General features: G+C 40.0%; 1 protein-coding gene across 7 annotated transcripts in view; it reads left to right on the top strand.

Annotated features, from left to right (window-relative positions):
* Nucleotides 1-18,224, top strand: part of AFF3 (ALF transcription elongation factor 3) — a 729,890-nt gene that overhangs the window by 513,414 nt on the left and 198,252 nt on the right. For 4 of the 7 annotated variants that reach the window (XM_066377558.1, XM_066377555.1, XM_066377554.1 and 1 more), the window contains one exon: nucleotides 8,782-8,835. The exons of the other annotated variants lie outside the window; for them this stretch is intronic. In XM_066377558.1, the coding sequence (XP_066233655.1) occupies nucleotides 8,782-8,835 (54 nt within the window). The remainder of the gene's footprint in view (nucleotides 1-8,781; nucleotides 8,836-18,224) is intronic. 7 annotated transcript variants of the gene reach the window in all.

Below are 18,224 nucleotides of genomic sequence, written 5' to 3'. Positions count from 1 at the left end.
TCTAGATAAAATATTTTTTAAACTATTAGAAGGCAGAGGATGTTGGGAATTTGGTCTTTGAAAGGAAAAAATTAGACTGGGTGAGATCTGCATTTCTACAGATCTCATCCCCTAGTCTACTAGAGCAGCAAGACTCAAGGACAAAGCAACAGTGATGTCAGCATCTGAAGTGTCAGCATCTGAAATGAAGTGTCAGAGGACAGAATTCAGGACTGCGAGAGCGACAAGACAATGCCAAGATAATGAGAAGGCTAAGATAAAATGTTTGCAAAAGACACATCTGCTAAAGGACTGATACCCAAAATAAGCAAAAAAATCTTAAAACTCAGTAATAAGAAAACAACTCAATTAAAATGTGTGTTAAAGACATTAATAGACATGTCACCAAAGAAGAAATACTGATGGCAAATAATCATATGAAAAGATGTTCCACATCATATGTCATCAGGGAAATGCCAGTTAAAACAGTGATATACCACTATCACAACGGTCCAAACCAAGAACACAGATAACACCAAATGCTGGGGAGGATGTGGAGCAACAGGAACTCTCATACATCGCTGGTGGGAATGCAGAATGGTAAGGCTACTTTGGAAAACAGTTTGGCAGTTTCTTACAAAACTAAACATACTCTAATCATACAATCCAATAATCATGCTTCTTGGTATATACCCAAAGCTGCTGAAAACTTATATCCACACAAACATTTTACCTCAATTTAAAAAATAAGAAATAAAAAATAAATTTATAGAAAGGATAAATATTTATGTGACAGATTTTCTTCTCGATAATGATAATTAACATGTTTTAAGCCCTTACATTGACCAGATACTAGTCTTAATGCTTGACATGTTTTATGACCTCTAATTCTTACAAAAATCCAGTAATGCCTTATTTTATAGGCAAAATAGGCTAATTAAGGTTCCTACTAGACTGAGCTCCTGCTAGAAAGTCATTTGGACTAGAAGAGCTCTAGAAATATTAGCAGGTAGATATTTCCAAAATACTGTGAAGGCCACAATGTGATGGGGATATCATGCTTGCTTAACCCAATTTCCCCACCACCAACAAATTCACTCACAAGTCAGAAGCTGACAGCACAGGCTTGCAGAAAGGGCCAGTGGACAATCCCTCTACATTTGTAGGTAACCCCCAATGAACAAAGTAACTATAACTTGAAAGCGTAAGTGAAGAATTGAAATGATCTTCATAAAGAAGTTGAATTAAACACAAAGTATTCTACTCCTAGGAGTAAAAATAAATAAAATAAGGCAGATGGAAAATGGCCCATCAGAGGTACACATTGTACAGTAAAGAACTTGGAAATTATTATAAGCTCAAACTGCATTAGAGTGACCCATGAAATGTTTTTTTCTCCAAAGTTAGTATAGTAGTTGGAATTCATCTATAGAAAGTGACCATTACCTAGTAGGCACTCAATAAATAGTCATAATTACTATCATAACCAGATTCATGATTTATAAAAGATAGAAAACAACCCTGTCTTGGCATTTGGTAGTGATCTGAGCTTATTAGGTCTTCCATCTCTTTAAAAAAAAGAAAGAAAGGAAACAATAACTTAGAAAGGGTTAAGGTAAAAGCAGAAGTTTATCTCAGTCTTCTGTGAAGCTGTGGTGTGAAGAAGAAAGGTTGCATGGTCGGTCTCTTCCAAAGATGTCAGCCCAAATGAACACTTCTCCAAGCCTTCTGATGATGGGACCAAAGACAAGAAGAAGATGGTGTTACCTCTCCCAGGAAGAATACGTGGCCTGGAGGTGGCTAAAGAATTCTCCTCCACCACTGGCTTCTGTTTGAAAGTGTCCTGGAAGACTTGGATATCACTGAATGGTGGAACAGAGTGGGTCCAGACAGTGCCCAAAGCTCTTTTCCAGGTGTGTCATATGCAACTCCATGAGTTGTTTATAAAGATGAAAGGCGAAATATGTTCATATCAATGAGTAGTTTTGTCTTCATCAGTTAAAGCTACTGTAACAAATTACCATGACACAGGTAGTTTAGAAACAACAGAAATTGATTTCTCCTGGTTCTGTAGGCTGGGAAGTCCAGATCAAGACACTAGCAGATTCAGTATCTGGTCATGACCCACTTCCTGGTTTGCAGTTGGCCACCTCTCATTGTGTACTCACATGGCAGAAAGCCGAGAGCAGAAGCAAGGTCTCGGCCTCTTCTTAAAAGAACACTAATTCCACTCATGAGGGCCCCACCCTCATGACCTACTCACTTCCCAAAGGGTCACATCTTAACACCGTCACCTTGAGGGTTAGAGTTTCAACAGATGAATTTAGGAGGAAGATAACAGTATTCATAGTCCATACACTATTTACTAAAAATATCTTATGCTCACTGTAGGACTATCTTAGAAAATGTTAAATAAGGATGAAAAGTATACAGAGGAACAATTATGTACTACACATATAAAGAAGTCTATTATTTATGCATGTGTCTTTAATAAGGTTATACAAACTGATCTGGAAGTTAAGTGATCAAAGTCAATTTGAGAACCGTTACCAAAAGCTGGTATTTTTATTGTTTTCAGAGAAATTTAAAACCTCCTGATATTTATTTTGGCCATAGCAGTCCATGTCTAAAATGATGAACTGTGGCTATTCTTTTAGTTTATGAGCTTTCTATCACTAGAGGCTTCCTTTCCATATCTGTGTAAGTAATTTGCCAGGATCCTATCTGCTAAGGAAGTGAGAAACCTAGTATATAGTCTTTGCCTAGAAAAAAATAGACCATATCCTGTTTCTCCAACTCTTAGACACCAAGAATATAAAATAAGGTCAGAAAGGCCTTTAGGGCTCCTTGAACCCCTTTGCTGAGGTGGATGGGCAGAGCGGACTGAAAGCCCTGGAGAGGTGCAGCTTATCTGATGGGGAGGAAGGAAGTGCTTGATCCAGCATTCCAGACCAACCAGTCCAGGTGGGGCTGGGCCAGACTGTTGAAGGAGAAGAGATGTGAGGAAATTTTACCAATTTTTCCTGAGAGGATAATTGGACACTACTGTGGATTGCTTATACTTTTAGGTTAAAACACTAAGCGAACCAAAGAATGTAGAATGTTAGAAATTATGCCATCTCAAAACAAGCCTGCAAACCTTATCCGCCATGTTCTTACCCCGGACGGGAAGCTCATGGGCCCAGAGGCCGTAAAGAGAAATCGGCAGCAATGCTAGGGAGTGTGTTCCCCTGTCCTCTCTTTGGTTCCCCAGAAACTCATGCTTTCTCTTTCCTCTGTATATGCAGCTCCATCACAACATAGCTCTCCTCGGGATGTTATTTAATTCAGGGTTTCTCACACTTTTGCTTGTAATTTAATGTTGTTTTTTTAATTTATGGTGACAAATACACATCACATAAAATTTACCATCTTAACCATTATTATAAGAATACAGCATTCCCTCCCATTCACGTGGGATACATTCCAAGACCCCTGTGGATGCTTGAAACTGAAGATAGTACCAAACCCTATTCCTGCTGTGTTTATCCTGAACATGCACAACTTGTCACTCAAAGGAAGCACTTTACAGCTTCTCTTTGACATGTCCAAATTGCCAATTTCACTACTCTTGCCCGTTGGAGCTATTATTAAGGAAGATAAGGACAACTTGAATACAAGCACTGTGATACCACAACAGATGATCCGATAACGAAGACAGCTACTCAGTGACTAATGGGGTGGTGAGCATATACAGCACAGAGGCACAGGACACAGGGATGAGTCACATCCCGGGCAGGACGGCATGAGAACTTATCACACTTACTCAGAGCAGCACACAATTTGAAATTTATGAGTTGTTTATTTCTGGAATTTTCTGTTTAATATTTTGGACCATGGTTGACTACAGGTTGAAACTGTAAAGCAAAATGACAGATAAGGGGACTCTGTTCAGGAGCATCAAGTACATCATGTTGTGTGGCCATCACCACCAATCCCGAACTGGTTCCATCTTCCCAAACTGCAACTCTGTACCCATGAATATGCCAACTTAATATATGGCCATAGCAAGTAACTCCTTGCTTTCCCCTCCTCCAGCCCTGGCCCCACCATTCTACTTTCCGTTTCTATGAATGCAACTACTCTGGGCACCTCAGAAAAGCAGAATTGTCCAGGATCTGCATTTTTGTGACTGGCATATTTCACTGAACAAAATGTCTTCAAGGTTCATCCATGTTGTATCATGCAACAGGATTTCCTTCCTTCTTAGAAAAGGAATTTTCTTTTTTGAGGCTGAATAATGTTCTCTTGTGTGTATGTATGTTTTGTTTGTTTATTCACCTACCCATGGGCGCCTGGTTGCTTCTGCCTTTGGCTGTTGTGAAGAATGCCACTTACAGACATGGGTGTACAACTGTCTCTTTGAGTTCCTGCTTTCAATTATTGTAGATATATAGTCATCTCAGACAGTTTGAGCTTAAACCGCAGACTCAAAAACACATTTTATATCATATCCTATGAGATTGTATGTACTGAAATAAGTGTCACAAAACATTACCTGCTGTTACTCTTAACATTTCCCATTCTTATGTAATATTTTTAAACAGGGGTCAACTACGCAAATTCTCCTTTATCAGCCCATGTTCACAAAATACAATAGTTACTGACTAACTAACAAGACAGGTTGTGCAAAGGAGGGAAGAAGGAGCAGGCAGTGACAGTACTGAGCCTTGCTTTAGCCCTGGCTGAGTCACCATGTAAGTGACATCTTCAGTCCTCCCCATAGCCGAGTTCTTCCTTCCCCATTTTGCAGAAGAGGACACCAAGGCTGAAAGTGCGTAGGAAGTTTGCCCGAAGACTTGAATCCCGTGAATCTGTTTTCACTCAGATCTGCCCCACTGCCAGGACGTGACTAGTTTACAGGGCACCTGCAGTCCTCCCCTCAGAGCACCCATGCGCATTCTAACAGGACTGAGAACAGCTTGATTCAAAGGGCAGATGAGCCAGCAAATTCTAGGACCCATTCAAAGGTTCAAGAAGCAGCATGTTGGGGTGTACGTCATACGAGAAGGTGAAGTTCTTCAGTGACCCCTAATTAGAACACATCAGCAACTGCTTCTTTCACTTAGTGATTAAAGTAGACAGTCTTTACTGGTGAGTGTGGCACCTTTGCAGTGACCTTTTGCAGCCCACGGAGCTACTCTATAGTTACTGTGGCTTTGGCAGTTGGTAACATTTTTCTGAGGAGTCGTTGGGACTGTGGGAATGTGTGGTAAATTAATAAATAGTGCCTGATCCTAACAAACTGAGTGTACTTTCTTCAAATGTTTGCTTTCATGGAGCTTCTTTGTGATCCTGTGTCAAAGTCTTGCCCAGCATCTAGAACAGCTTACTTACTCAACAAGGAGTTATGAGTATGAACCAATAAATGTGCAGATAACACAGGTTGATGGGAGTACACATGTTGTGCATTTTATGTGTCTTTTTTCAGAAATACCAGTGGCTGGATTTGTTCCATCTTGTATACAGATTTCAATTAAGATGTAACCCTCCAAAATGCAGTGTGTGTGCGTGTGTGTATACAGCCTGAATTCTTTTTTTTTTTTCTTTTTTTTTTTTTTTTTTTTTCCATTTTTCTGAAGCTGGAAACGGGGAGAGACAGTTAGACAGACTCCCGCATGCGCCCGACCGGGATCCACCTGGCACGCCCACCAGGGGGCGATGCTCTGCCCACCAGGGGGCGATGCTCTGCCCATCCTGGGCGTCGCCATATTGCGACCAGAGCCACTCTAGTGCCTGGGGCAGAGGCCACAGAGCCATCCCCAGCGCCTGGGCCATCTTTGCTCCAATGGAGCCTTGGCTGCAGGAGGGGAAGAGAGAGACAGAGAGGAAAGTGCGGCGGAGGGGTGGAAAAGCAAATGGGCGCTTCTCCTGTGTGCCCTGGCCGGGAATCGAACCCGGGTCCTCCGCACGCTAGGCCGACGCTCTACCGCTGAGCCAACCGGCCAGGGCCCAGCCTGAATTCTTTTCCTCCTCCACTGCCCCTGGGTCACAGATTCTCTTTGTGCCCCCGGGCTCTAATGCTCAACTCCTCCCGGGCAGCCTGGCACCATGATGGGACTTCTGTGCATTCAGGGCCTGTTTAGTGCCAGGCATTCTAGTGAACACATTGTCTTACTTCATTCTCATGACAATCCAATGAGGTGTATATTACATTATTACATCTCATACTACAGAAGAGAAAGTCGGTATCTCAGAGAAACATGTTGGCTTGTGGAGTTTTCACAGTTGGCGGAGCCAAGATTCCAGCCAGACCGGCTCTAGAGCCACTTGGTGACATCCCTTTAGGGAAGTGGAAGAGCTGTTAAGGAAGATGTCTCCTTCCTTCCTTCCTTCCTTCCTTCCTTCCTTCCTTCCTTCCTTCCTTCCTTCCTTCCTCCCTCCCTCCCTCCCTCCCTCCCTCCCTTCCTTCCTTCCTTCCTTCCTTTTCTTCCCAGACAGACAGGAAGGGAGAGAGATGAGAAGCATCAACTCATAGTTGTGGCACCTTGGTTGTTCATTGATTGCTTCTCGTACATGTCTTGACCAGGGGGCTCCAGGTGAGCTAGTAACCCCCCTTGCTCAAGCCAGTGACCTTGGGATTATGGCTGTAATCCCATGCTTAAACTGGTGAACCTGCGCTCAACCCAGTGACCTCGGGGTTTCACACCTGGGATCTCAGTATCCCAAGTTGATGCTCTATCCCACTGCACCACCACCGGTCAGGCAGAAGAAGTCCTGTTTCTAAATAGAGGGCTTGCATAGCCCTAAAAGCCCTTAATATTTGCATTCCCTCCATATTGTCAAGAGATTATGTCCTAAAGAGTTTGTGAGGCTGCTTGTAGAAGGAAGTGGGCAGATGCCTGGTTACAGACGACAAGGAAAAGTAGAGTTTCTGCCCCATGTTGGAGGTCATGGAAGTAATAGAAGCTGGAGTCTGGAATTAATCTGACAGGCAGGCCAGTAGCTGGCAGAAAATAAAGGACCAGTCCACAGCCCTGGCCCTCCTGCTCACCTCAGGGGGCTTTGCTGTTGGCTGAGGGTATCTCGGTGAAGCTGTGTTCACGTGACCCACCAAAGCTTGTGACATGGGTAAGCCTCTGCCCCCAGGTTCTGTGACAGAGAACATTTAGCTTCTTAAATGACTGAAATATACAAAGACATGGGGCAGAAAAGGCTAATGGGCAGCTGACCAAATTTTCACATACATGCACACACCTTTCTACATTACACATGAGGACTCCAGGGGATTTAAAGAATTTCTTTAAGATAGTGCCAGTGTCGATATATCTAATGAAGAGGTAACAAATACTGAATTCTAGCGGTATGCCAGACTGTGTACTAACTTCTCTGTAAGCGTGATAACTGTACAATGTGAGGTGACACTTATGCAGGGATGACAAGTGTAAATAAAAACATTGTAGGATGAATCAAGTCTTTGAATCCTCAGAGCAACTCAAATAAGTAGACAGCATCATAATCTACCTTTTTATAGATAAATAAACTGAGACTCCTCAGCGGTAAAGCATCAGCCTGGCATATGGAAGTCCCAGGTTCGATTCCTGGCCAGAGCAAACAGGAGACACGCCCATCTGCTTCTCCATCCCTCCCCCTCTCCTTCCTCTCTGTCTCTCTTTTCCCCTCCCACAGCCAAGGCTCCATGGGAGCAAAGTTGGCCCAGACACTGAGGATGGCTCCATGGCCACTGCCTCAGGTGCTAGAATGGCTCCGGTTGCAGTGGAGCAACGCCCCAGATGGGCAGAGCACCACCCCCTGGTGGGCTTGCTGGGTGGATCCTGGTCGGGCACATGCGGGAGTTTGTCTACTGCCCCCCACTTCGCACTTTGGAAAAATACAAAAATAAATAAATAAATAAACCGAGACACACACAGGTAGTGGGCTGAGCCAGGATATCAGCTGGAGGTGTCTGGCACGGCAGCACTCTTTCTCCAACACTACCTCCCACTGCAGAGCCCTGAGCCGTGCTGCGCTGAGATCTAGCCCTGCTGGACTCCCTTGCTGGTGCAAAATACAAAGGAAGTTCGAAGTGGCCAGATGGCAGCAAACCCAGTGACTGGGGTCTATTTCATTTGAAAGTGTTGAACACTAAAGCTAGAGGATTGAATTAGATCATTTGGCTTTTAGGGGTGGGGAAGAGAGTGTTCTTGTTTTGCTTTTGGAGTTTGGAGAGCAGAAAGGATAATGAACAGGGAAAGACAAAAAAACAACCAGTGTTGGGTAGACCTGTCAACCACATAGCTTCACTTCTTGAAATAATATGACACTAATTTCACACAACCCCAAAAGTTGTATACTTTGAAAACAAAAAAGATTTTTTAATGGATAAATGTATAAAATATCATTATTCACAATTTTGGAAACAATGTGTATTTTTATATATTTTTAATTTGACCACAAGAAAAGAAAAATCTTTTTCTCATGAGCCAGTTGTAAAAATGAAGTCTGCTTTCATTTCCCCCCTCCCTTATTTTTAGAAAGAGAGAGAGAGAAAAAAAAACACATCCAATTTCTTATTTCACTTCCTTATGCATTTATTGGGTGATTCTTGTATGAGTACTGACCAGGGATCAAACCTGCAACCTTGATATATCAGGACAAAGCTCTAACCAGCTGAGCTACCTGGCCAGGGTTAACGTTTTGCTTTCCTATTGACAGTTTGAGCTAAGACATATGACCCTCACCACCCCACCACCCTAATTTTTACTAAGTATTTACTATGTGCTAGGTACTATTCTAAGTATTTTACTTATATCATTCTCACAGCTCTCTGGAATGGTTATCCACATTTACAGATAAAGGAAATGATGCACAGAGAGGGTAAGTAACTTGCCCAGAGTCACACAGCTCATGTGTGACCGAGCTGGGAATAGAGCTCGGTTTGACTCTTGTCCCACGTTTTTAACAACGCTTCTACACAACCCCATTTTGACTGTTAGACTTCAAAATTTTTCCAAAATACTGATTATTAATATATCTCTGAATAAGAAAATAGCATTTTCAAATGGAGTGTCACTCCTGAGTATACTTAGATGTTGGAAAATACACTTGAATTCATAATTAATGTAATTAAGATATTTTTTATCTTTTAAATGTTGGGAGCTTAGCAGTATTTTTATCTTCCCTTCCAGAATGCCCAAGAGGTCATCATTTTATTGCATTTTAAAATACATTTGAATTCTATGTTTTTATAATAATTACTGTTACTAATCATGTTAATCACCTTAGTGTGAGAACTGTAGAGAAAAACCTCTTTCAGTGCCTTTGAAAATATTAAACTTGATGTTCAAATTCTGAGGAAAAAATGATCAATTAAAATGAATGTTTGTGTAGTTTTGCTGCTGGTCTAAGATCCCATGTTACCCAGGGGATCGATTGTGCAGATCCTGGACTCAGGTAACACTGGGTGAGACCCAAAGTCCTGGTGTGCCTCTTCAGTGTCAGGCTGTGGTACATTCCATGGAGCTTTTAGTAAAGCTTGATGTGTCAAAATAAAGTAAAGCAATGCCATAGAAATGGTTATACCTAAACAAAAGGCAGTCAGAAGGATGGGAATGGAAATTTTTCTCCTAGAAGTTGTAAACGGCTGTCTTTGTTGGGTTTTTTTAACCCTTCTGTTTAACTTTCAAACTAGGATTGCCAGATAAAATACAAGGCACTCAGTTAAATTTGAATTTCAGATTAACAGGGAATAATTTTTTTAGTGTAGGTCTGTCCATGCAATATTTGGGAATAATTATTTAGTATAAATATGTCTTATGCAATATTTAGGAAATGTTTATACTAAAAAGGATTTTTATTTTCACCTGGAATTCAAATTTAACTGGACATTCTGCATTTTTTATTTGCTAATTCTAGCAACCCTACCAAACACCACATAAAGCGTAGGTTCAACTAATTTAAATCTATAATTTATTGAAGAACAGAAGACAGACAAAGTGAAGAAAGGATAAAAAAAAAAAAGAGGAGAATAGATAAAGTAATACAAGAAAAGAAAGTAAGAATGGATTCTGGCACTCTGCCAAGTAAAACAACTAGCATTTTGCAAGAAAGAAATTCTAAAACTGAGGTCATGAGATGGAAAAAGTTTGTTTCACAGACTCCATCCAGCCTGAACATTAGCCAAGAAAAGAAAGGCATCCTATTAACATCTGAATGCCAAAGCTCATCCAGGAATGGAAAGAGTTGAATTTAAAGACCCCTCGCTTCCAGCTTGGTTAGAATACCACAATTCTTTATTAATTGCAAGGCGGGTTTTGGTTTTTCAGGGAGATGCTTGGGTAATTCGATACCAAAGAAGCTAGCTAACTTCAGTTTATGTGACTAAGACGCATTTGAAATTTCCTGGATAACCTTTTGTCTGTTCTCTTTGCACTGAAATGTAAAAAGCTATCAGATACCTGATAGGGGGAAGAATTCAGCTCTGTTTAAAAATCACACAGTTCTGTGAAATGTGAAGATGGCAATTTTTTTAAGTTAGGAAATATTAACTGACAGCTTCAAGGCAGATTATTTTTCCTTTAATCTCTAATCAGACAAATTACTATAAACAAGAAATCTTTTGCCTTAATCTGGACACGTCACAGTTGTGACACTTCTGTGGGAGATGGCTTTTTAACGGTGGAGGGGAGAAAATAGCCTTTGGAAATTTTAGGATGTTGTTACAAACAAGTTTACTAGTTCTTGACTTCCTGAGCCACAGCTGGAACCAGCCTTCATTGGGGTAAGAGTGTTTCCATATTACTGTTTCATGTTTTATATTTCTGTTGTAGGGTTATTATGTTTGGGGGAATATGGCCTAGAACTTGTACTGTCTGTTGAGTATGCAGATGGAATGTCCTATAAGAGGGAAGAGGCACTGACAGTTTCCGTCTCAGATGATCCTTGGGGCTGCTGGAGCAGGAATTGGATCATACCACCATTTTGGATAAAAGAAAATTTTGTATTTTTTTGAGAGGCATTTAAAGGGCTGGGCTTACATCTTACTTGAGAATCACACAATTAGGCGCCAGGCGGTCAGTTCTGTAGTTGTATTGTTGTTGCTGCTTTAAAAAAAAAAAAAAATGACCTAACTGTGCAAGGACTTTTTAATCAAATTAATTATTCATCTGCCTGAAAATATTTTTTTATATTTGTGAAATATGAACGATCATTGCATTTTGATCATCTTTTCTCCATCCTGCATCTTGTTGGGTTTTGTTTTTTTTAAGTACATTGGAGGTTAGTTCAGAGAAAGAGCAGTATTATTCTGTATGCTCTTCTTAAAGAGGCTCCAAAAAATTCTAAAGCCAGTCTCTCTCCAAAGAGCCAGAGATGGCATGGCACAGGCTGGCTGCCTGCAGACAGACCCTGGAAAGCTGCAGGGAAGCACAACCACCAGCCTGTGAGAAGCAGGTTAGAGGCAGGTGCTGATTTAATAGGAGAAATCTCCACAGGAAATTGTCAGGTGACATAGATAACAGAGAGCCAATGGTGAATTTAAGTATCCTATACAACTAGGTTTTTTTGTTTTGTTTTTTTTTTAACAATTTCCTTTTTTTTTTTTTTTTTTTTTTTTTACAGAGGCAGAGATAGACAGGGACAGACAGTCAGGAACGGAGAGAGATGAGAAGCATCAATCATCAGTTTCTTGTTGCACGTTGCGACTTCTTAGTTGTTCATTGATTGCTTTCTCACATGTGCCTTGACCGTAAGCCTTCAGCAGACCGAGTAACCAACTACTGGAGCCAGCGACCTTGGATCCACGCTGGTGAGCTCTTTGCTCAAGCCAGATGAGCCCGCACTCAAGCTGGTGACCTCGGGGTCTCGAACCTGGGTCCTTCCGCATCCCAGTCCGATGCTCTATCCACTGCGCCACCACCTGGTCAGGCACAACTAGGTTTTTTTAAAAATCCAATCTTCACCATTTCTTAACCAGGGTGCACATCAGATCACCTGAGGAACTTTTGAAAAAATTAACACCTGTGCTCTGCAGAGTCTTGGTCCATCAGTGCCTGCCCTGTGATTCCGGTACATGGTTTTGGTTGCAAACCATACTCGGGAGATTCCCAAACCAGCGAGCCATCAGGCTTGGCGGTGTAGCTTCCTGGGCCCCTCCACAGAGATTCTGGTTCACTGTGGCAGGCTGTGGGCCTAGGAAGCTGTATTTTTTAAAAGTTTCCCAATTAATTTTGATGATTAGTCAGAATTGGAAACCACCTTTGCCCTAACTGAATCACATTAATTTCACCAACAAAAGAAACAGGTAATTTAAAACAAAAACAATCTAGGCGGGTATACAGGGCCTTTGGAGCAGCCTCGTCCATGTCCATTGTTCTCACCATAAACTTTCTCCTAGTTCTTCCTGCCTGCTTCTCTTCCATTGTAGAGGAAGGAAATGCCTGACTCTCTTCTCCTATGGTGCCTCGACCTCATCTCTTCCCATCATCCTTCTCCAGACCCAGCTTGTTCTTTTCTTAGCTTGTTCTTCCTACCTGGCCCTATACATGCTCCTATTTTCCCAAACTAAACCAAACAGCTCCATCTGTCAACCATTGTAGCCACTGAGCTCTCTATGTATGTCAGTCCTTTAGCCCTCTTTCCTGGCCACCTGTCTTCTACAGCTGGTTTCTGGCATCTGTACTTGGAGGCCACCATGACCTATTTGTCATTGGGCCAAACTCATGAGTGGTCCTAACCCAGTCCTTAACTTCCTGATGTCTGCAGCCCGTGACCTGTTGATCATGCTTTCTTGGAGCCACTGACTCCTTGACTGTCCCCCTACTGCATTTTTCTGTTTTTCTTACCAGGATTCAACCTTTGTTCTCTTTCTTTTTCTCTATATCCATTTCCACACCTCTGTCCAGGCGTCTCCCAGAGGGAGATCCCTGACTCGTGATTTTCTTGAGCTCCTAACCAGTATTCCCAGCCATCCACTCAGACCTCCAACCCAACCTGTGCAGACCCTCATGTTCCTCTCCACCTCCTCCCACCCAGCTCATCCTCTTGTATCACCCACCTGCTTCTGCTGATAATGATACCCAGACTCAACACCGTGGATTCTTTTTCTTTCCTTGGCATCCAGACTCATTTGCTTGTTATAACCTATTCCCACAGCTTCTCCTGTCATTCTATTCCCTAAAGTTCCCATGGCCACACCTTAGTTAGGCCTTCCCTGCTTCATTCCTACCCTCTGTGAAGTCTGATCTCCCTGCCACCAGCATCACTCCATCTATAGGATGCTGCCAGCTTTAATGGATTTAAAGTCCAGTTCTGCTATAAAGTGTTTGCTGACTTTGTACAACCAGAAATTAAGTTCAAATGCCAAGCCTGGGTGTAAGAATCTTTTGTGATCTGCCTCATTTATTTTTCTAGCTTCATCTCCCTCTGCCTACCCCCAGCCCCCACATACCTAGAGCACTGTCTACGCAGAGAAGCTTGCCGTTCCTCTCTCATGCGCTGGGACTTTTCTTCTTTATGTCTTTGCTTATTGCATTCCCTCTGCTCAGAGTGCTTTCTCCTACTTCTCCTGTGAGAGTCACCCCTGCTTATCGCATAAGATTCTCCTGCTTCTCCTGTGAGAATGATACTCAAGTTTCAAGGTCTCGCTCAGTTTCTATACCTACCATCATACCAAATATATTGGGTGCCTGATTTTGCCCCTAATATATTTACTCCTAGCAAAATGAATATATTAGTAATAAATATATATATGACAGGCATATAATATTATTTCAAAATTAAAATTTACCTTAGTTATTTCCTGAATATTTTGAAATGTGGGTTAGCCAGGAATTAGTACACTGACCTGGGAACACAGTGCATCCCATGAATGAATCTAGAACTGTGAACTTGCATCCACTGAGTAGATGATCCAGGGACTGGGAAAGCAAATAAAGGGCAAGAAACATAATTAGTTGCTTATAGGTTTTAATTTCCAGAATTGAGAGAGTATAGGAACCAAGTCCTGAAAGTGGAGTGTGTCTCCCTGGTGGAATCCATACCTTCTAGTATACAGTACTTTATCTTACCCAGTGCCATTTGCAGATGGGATGCTGTATTGATGCTGACCTTCTGCCTAGGGTCAGCATCATCTCTGTCTTACAGCTGAAGTCTGAGACATAGTGAATGGTTCTAGCCTTATGTTTTGTAGACTACTGCCATGGGCATCATAGAGAGTGTGTTATATGGGATACCTTGCAGGCCTGGTGCCTGGACCAGTGGGGCATGACTGGATGCAGGAATGACTCTGAGATCTAAAGGTCACACCAGAAGTTCAGGGATCACAGGGCTTACATATTTCTGGCTCAAATATCCAAAACTCTATTCTTATCCCTGGTTAGCTGTTGAAAACAGTTTTCAGAGTGGAGAGGATAAAAGGACTTGTAAATGGAGGTAAAGGTTCTGCACTTCACTCAAAGTGGATGCCAGTAGGCTCTGATAAGTCACCTATGTGTGTGGCGATACTTAGAGCAATGTCTAAGGAAAATGTTGAAAGCAATGCAATCAAAAGTGTAAATAAATCAAAGTGAAAATCTAAAAATGTTTACATCTATAGGAAGGCAAGAAAAAAAATGGAAATGAGAAACAAAAGGTAAAAAAATAATTAATAAAAAAATGAATAATATGGCAGACTTAAACTCTATCAATAATTACATTCAACATAAATGGTCTAAATATACCAATTAAAAGACAGAGGTTAGTAAAGTGAATTTTTTAAAAATAACCCAATTAATTGTCTACAAGATACTCACTTTAAACATAATAACATAAATAGGTTAAAAGTAAAAATACTGGTAAAAATTAATTTAAAAATCAGGAGTCACTACATTACTATTAAAAAAGTAGATTTTAGAGCAAGAAGAAAACTACTAGGGACAAAAAGGGAAATTACATAATGATAAAAAGATCAGTCCACCAAGAAGGTATACCAATCTGAAATGTATATGTAGAAAAAACAGCACTTCAAAGTACATAAAGCAAAAAGTGGTGGAGCTGAAAAGATAAATAGACAAATTCACAATCATAGTTAGGGACTTCAAAAAACCCATCCTCAGCAATTACTAGACTACTAGACAAGAAATCAGCAAGGATATAGAGGAACTGAACAACACCATCAAACAACAGGATCTAATTGATGATAATAAAACACTTTGCCTCACAACAGTAAAACCCACATTCCTTTCAAGCACCCATAGAATATTCATGACGATAATCCTTACTTTGTGTCATAAAAAATCCTTAACAAATTTAAAAAAGTTGAAATCATATACAGTATGTTTTATGACCATAACAGAATCAAACTAAAATTCAATAGTAGGTTGAAAACAAGAAAATCTCCAAACACTTGGGAATTAAACAGCACACTTCTAAATTACCCACAGGCTAAGGACGAAATTACCAAGGAAGTTTATAATATACATAGAAATGAGTGAAAATGAAAATATAACAAAATGTGGGCTGCAGCGAATGAGCACGGAGATGGAAGTTTACAGCACTCAGTGCTTACATTAAAATGGAAAGAGATCTCAAATAAGTTATCTAAGTGCTGTCCCAAGAAACTAGAAAAAGAAAAGCAAAATAAACCCAAAGCAAAAATAAAAGAAAAGGGAATAATAAAGATAAGAGTAGAAATCAATAAAGTTGAAAACAATAGAGCAAATCAGTCAACAAAGCTGGTTTTTTAAGAAATTCATAAAATTCTAGGAAGATTTAAGATAACCAGAGAGAAAACACAAATAACCAGTATCAGGAATGAACAGGGGATATTGCTACAGACCCTGCAGATGTCAAAAGGATAATGAACTCCTATGAACAACCATACAAACATAAATTTGACAACTTATGCCCTGGCCCGGTAGCTCAGTTGGTTGAAGTATCATCCCAATAAGCCAAGGTTGCAGGTTCAAGCCCCAGTCAGGGCACATACAAGAATCAACCAATGAATGCATAAAAAAGTGGGGAAACAAATCAGTGTTTCTCTCTCTCTCCCTTACCCTCTCTCTCTTTAAAGTCAACGAATAATTTTTTTAACTTACATAAAATAGACCAATTCCTTAAAAACCACAGTTATCAAAACTCATCCAAGTTGAAATAGTTACCCTGAACAGCCTTGTAACTGTTTTAAAAATTTAGTTTTTAATTTCAAAGCTCCCCCTAAAAAGAAATCTATCTCCAGGCACAAGTATTTTCAATGGAGAATTTTGTCATATATTTAGAGAAGAATTGACATAATTTTATATAATCCAGAAAAGGGTGGGATGAGAACACCTTCCCAAATCAAATGAGGACAGTATTACCTTGATACCAAAGTCAAAGACGGGGAAGGAGGGAAAGAGGGAAGGAGAGAGGAAAGGAGGGAGGGAGGAGTTTATAGGCCAATAGCTCCTATTAATTTAGACATTTAAAAAAATTCTTCCAGTTAATGTATTATATAATTGAATACCTGAAACCTATATAATTTTATTAACCAGTGTCACCTCAATAAATTCAATAAAAAATAAAATAAAAATATTTACAAGATTAAAATTTTTTTCAAGAAAATTTTAGTAAGTTGAATCTAACAATATAGGATGGGGTAAAAGTAGCTCTACAGTTGTAAGTATGCAAACAGAGTTCATTCTTGTATTATTATTTAATAATTGTATTTTCCATATGAACAACTGTTAACCTACTTTTGCCCCATCCATATATAAAAAGAATAATACACCATGATGTATTGGGATTTATTCCAGGTATGCAAAGCTGGTTCAATATTTGAAAAACAGCCAATTTAATCTATATAAACAGGCTAAAGAAGAAAAGGCATATGAGCATATCAATTAATCCAGATAAAGCATTTGACAAATTTCAACACTGGTTCATTACAAAATTCTCAGTACACTAGAAATAGAGAGGAACTCCCTCAACCTCATAAAAAATATCCACAGAGTACTTAGAGCTAACAGCTAACATCATACCTAATACTGGAAGAGGGGGTGCTTTCCCTCTAAGATGAAGAACAAGGCAAGGGTGTTCACTGTCATCACTCATATTCAGTGTAGTACTGGAAGTTCTGGCCACTGGAATATGGCAAGACAAGGACAAGAAGAAATGGACAAGATGAAATAAAACTATTTCTATTTGGAGACAGCATGTTTGTCATATAGAAAATCCCAAAGACCCTGACCAGGCGGTGGTGCAGTGGACAGAGCATCAGACTGGGACGTGGAGGACCCAGGTTCAAACCCCAAGGTCGCCAGCTTGAGCGTGGGTTCATCTGGTTTGAGCAAGGGGTCACTCGGTCTGCTATAGCCTCCCAGTCAAGGCACATATGAGAAAGCAATCAATGAACAACTAAGGCAGTGGTTCTCAAACTTTTTGAAGTCAGGGCACATTTAAAATCCTACAAATAATTGTAGGCACACTAGATATAAATTTCTGAGAAATATGTTATAATAATTAAGTCAAATATTAAAGAAAAAAATATAAAGTCCAAGCGTGCTTTTATGCTAATTAAACGAAATAAGTGACAAAATTAAATTTATGTTACATTTTTTGAGTTATGCTTTTTAGAATTTGTAAAAAAGAGGAGTTAAAAATTAAAAATGACAAAAAGTTATCTTTTTATATATATAGATACATCCTTAGTAAGATTTAGTAAATTCAGCAGGTCCCAGCACAAATGTGTTAAGTTTTTTAATTCTTGTGTTTATGAGAAACATGAGCCTGATGTGTCCTAGCAATTTCTTTGATGTTTGGGCATATATTTGAAAGGCAAACTCTCATATCCTCGTCAATACATGGAAGAATTCCTCTTTTTACTCTTGTGTTGAGGGTAGAAAATCCTAATTCACATAAATAGGATGTTGAAAATTGTACTAAAATGTTCAAAGCTTTTTTAGATATTGCCACATACTCTTCTTTTATAGAAATCCAAAAAGCTTCAAGAGACAATTTCTTATGTTTAATCATCAATCCATGATCAGTGGATATAGCTGCCAGTTCTTCTTCTGTTAATGTTAAACCAAAATCTCTTGAAGCTTCCACGAATGGGTTTCTAATCCAATCATATTGTTCAGTGTTAAGTAATAGAAAATGCTATAAATTAAATTCTGCCCATCAGCCTTCAAGTCCTATTTTATTTACACTTAACTTTAGCTCACTTCCAGAATTGGATTCTTCAATATCACACTTCTTTTTGAGAAATCTATCTATTTTATTTGGGTGTATTTATCTAAAAATAATATAAT

The sequence above is a fragment of the Saccopteryx leptura genome, chromosome 3 (assembly GCF_036850995.1).
Source record: "Saccopteryx leptura isolate mSacLep1 chromosome 3, mSacLep1_pri_phased_curated, whole genome shotgun sequence".
In the NCBI taxonomy this organism is placed as follows: domain Eukaryota; kingdom Metazoa; phylum Chordata; class Mammalia; order Chiroptera; family Emballonuridae; genus Saccopteryx; species Saccopteryx leptura.
Note: the sequence above shows the minus strand (reverse complement) of the source record. Positions and strands in the feature narration are given on the sequence as shown.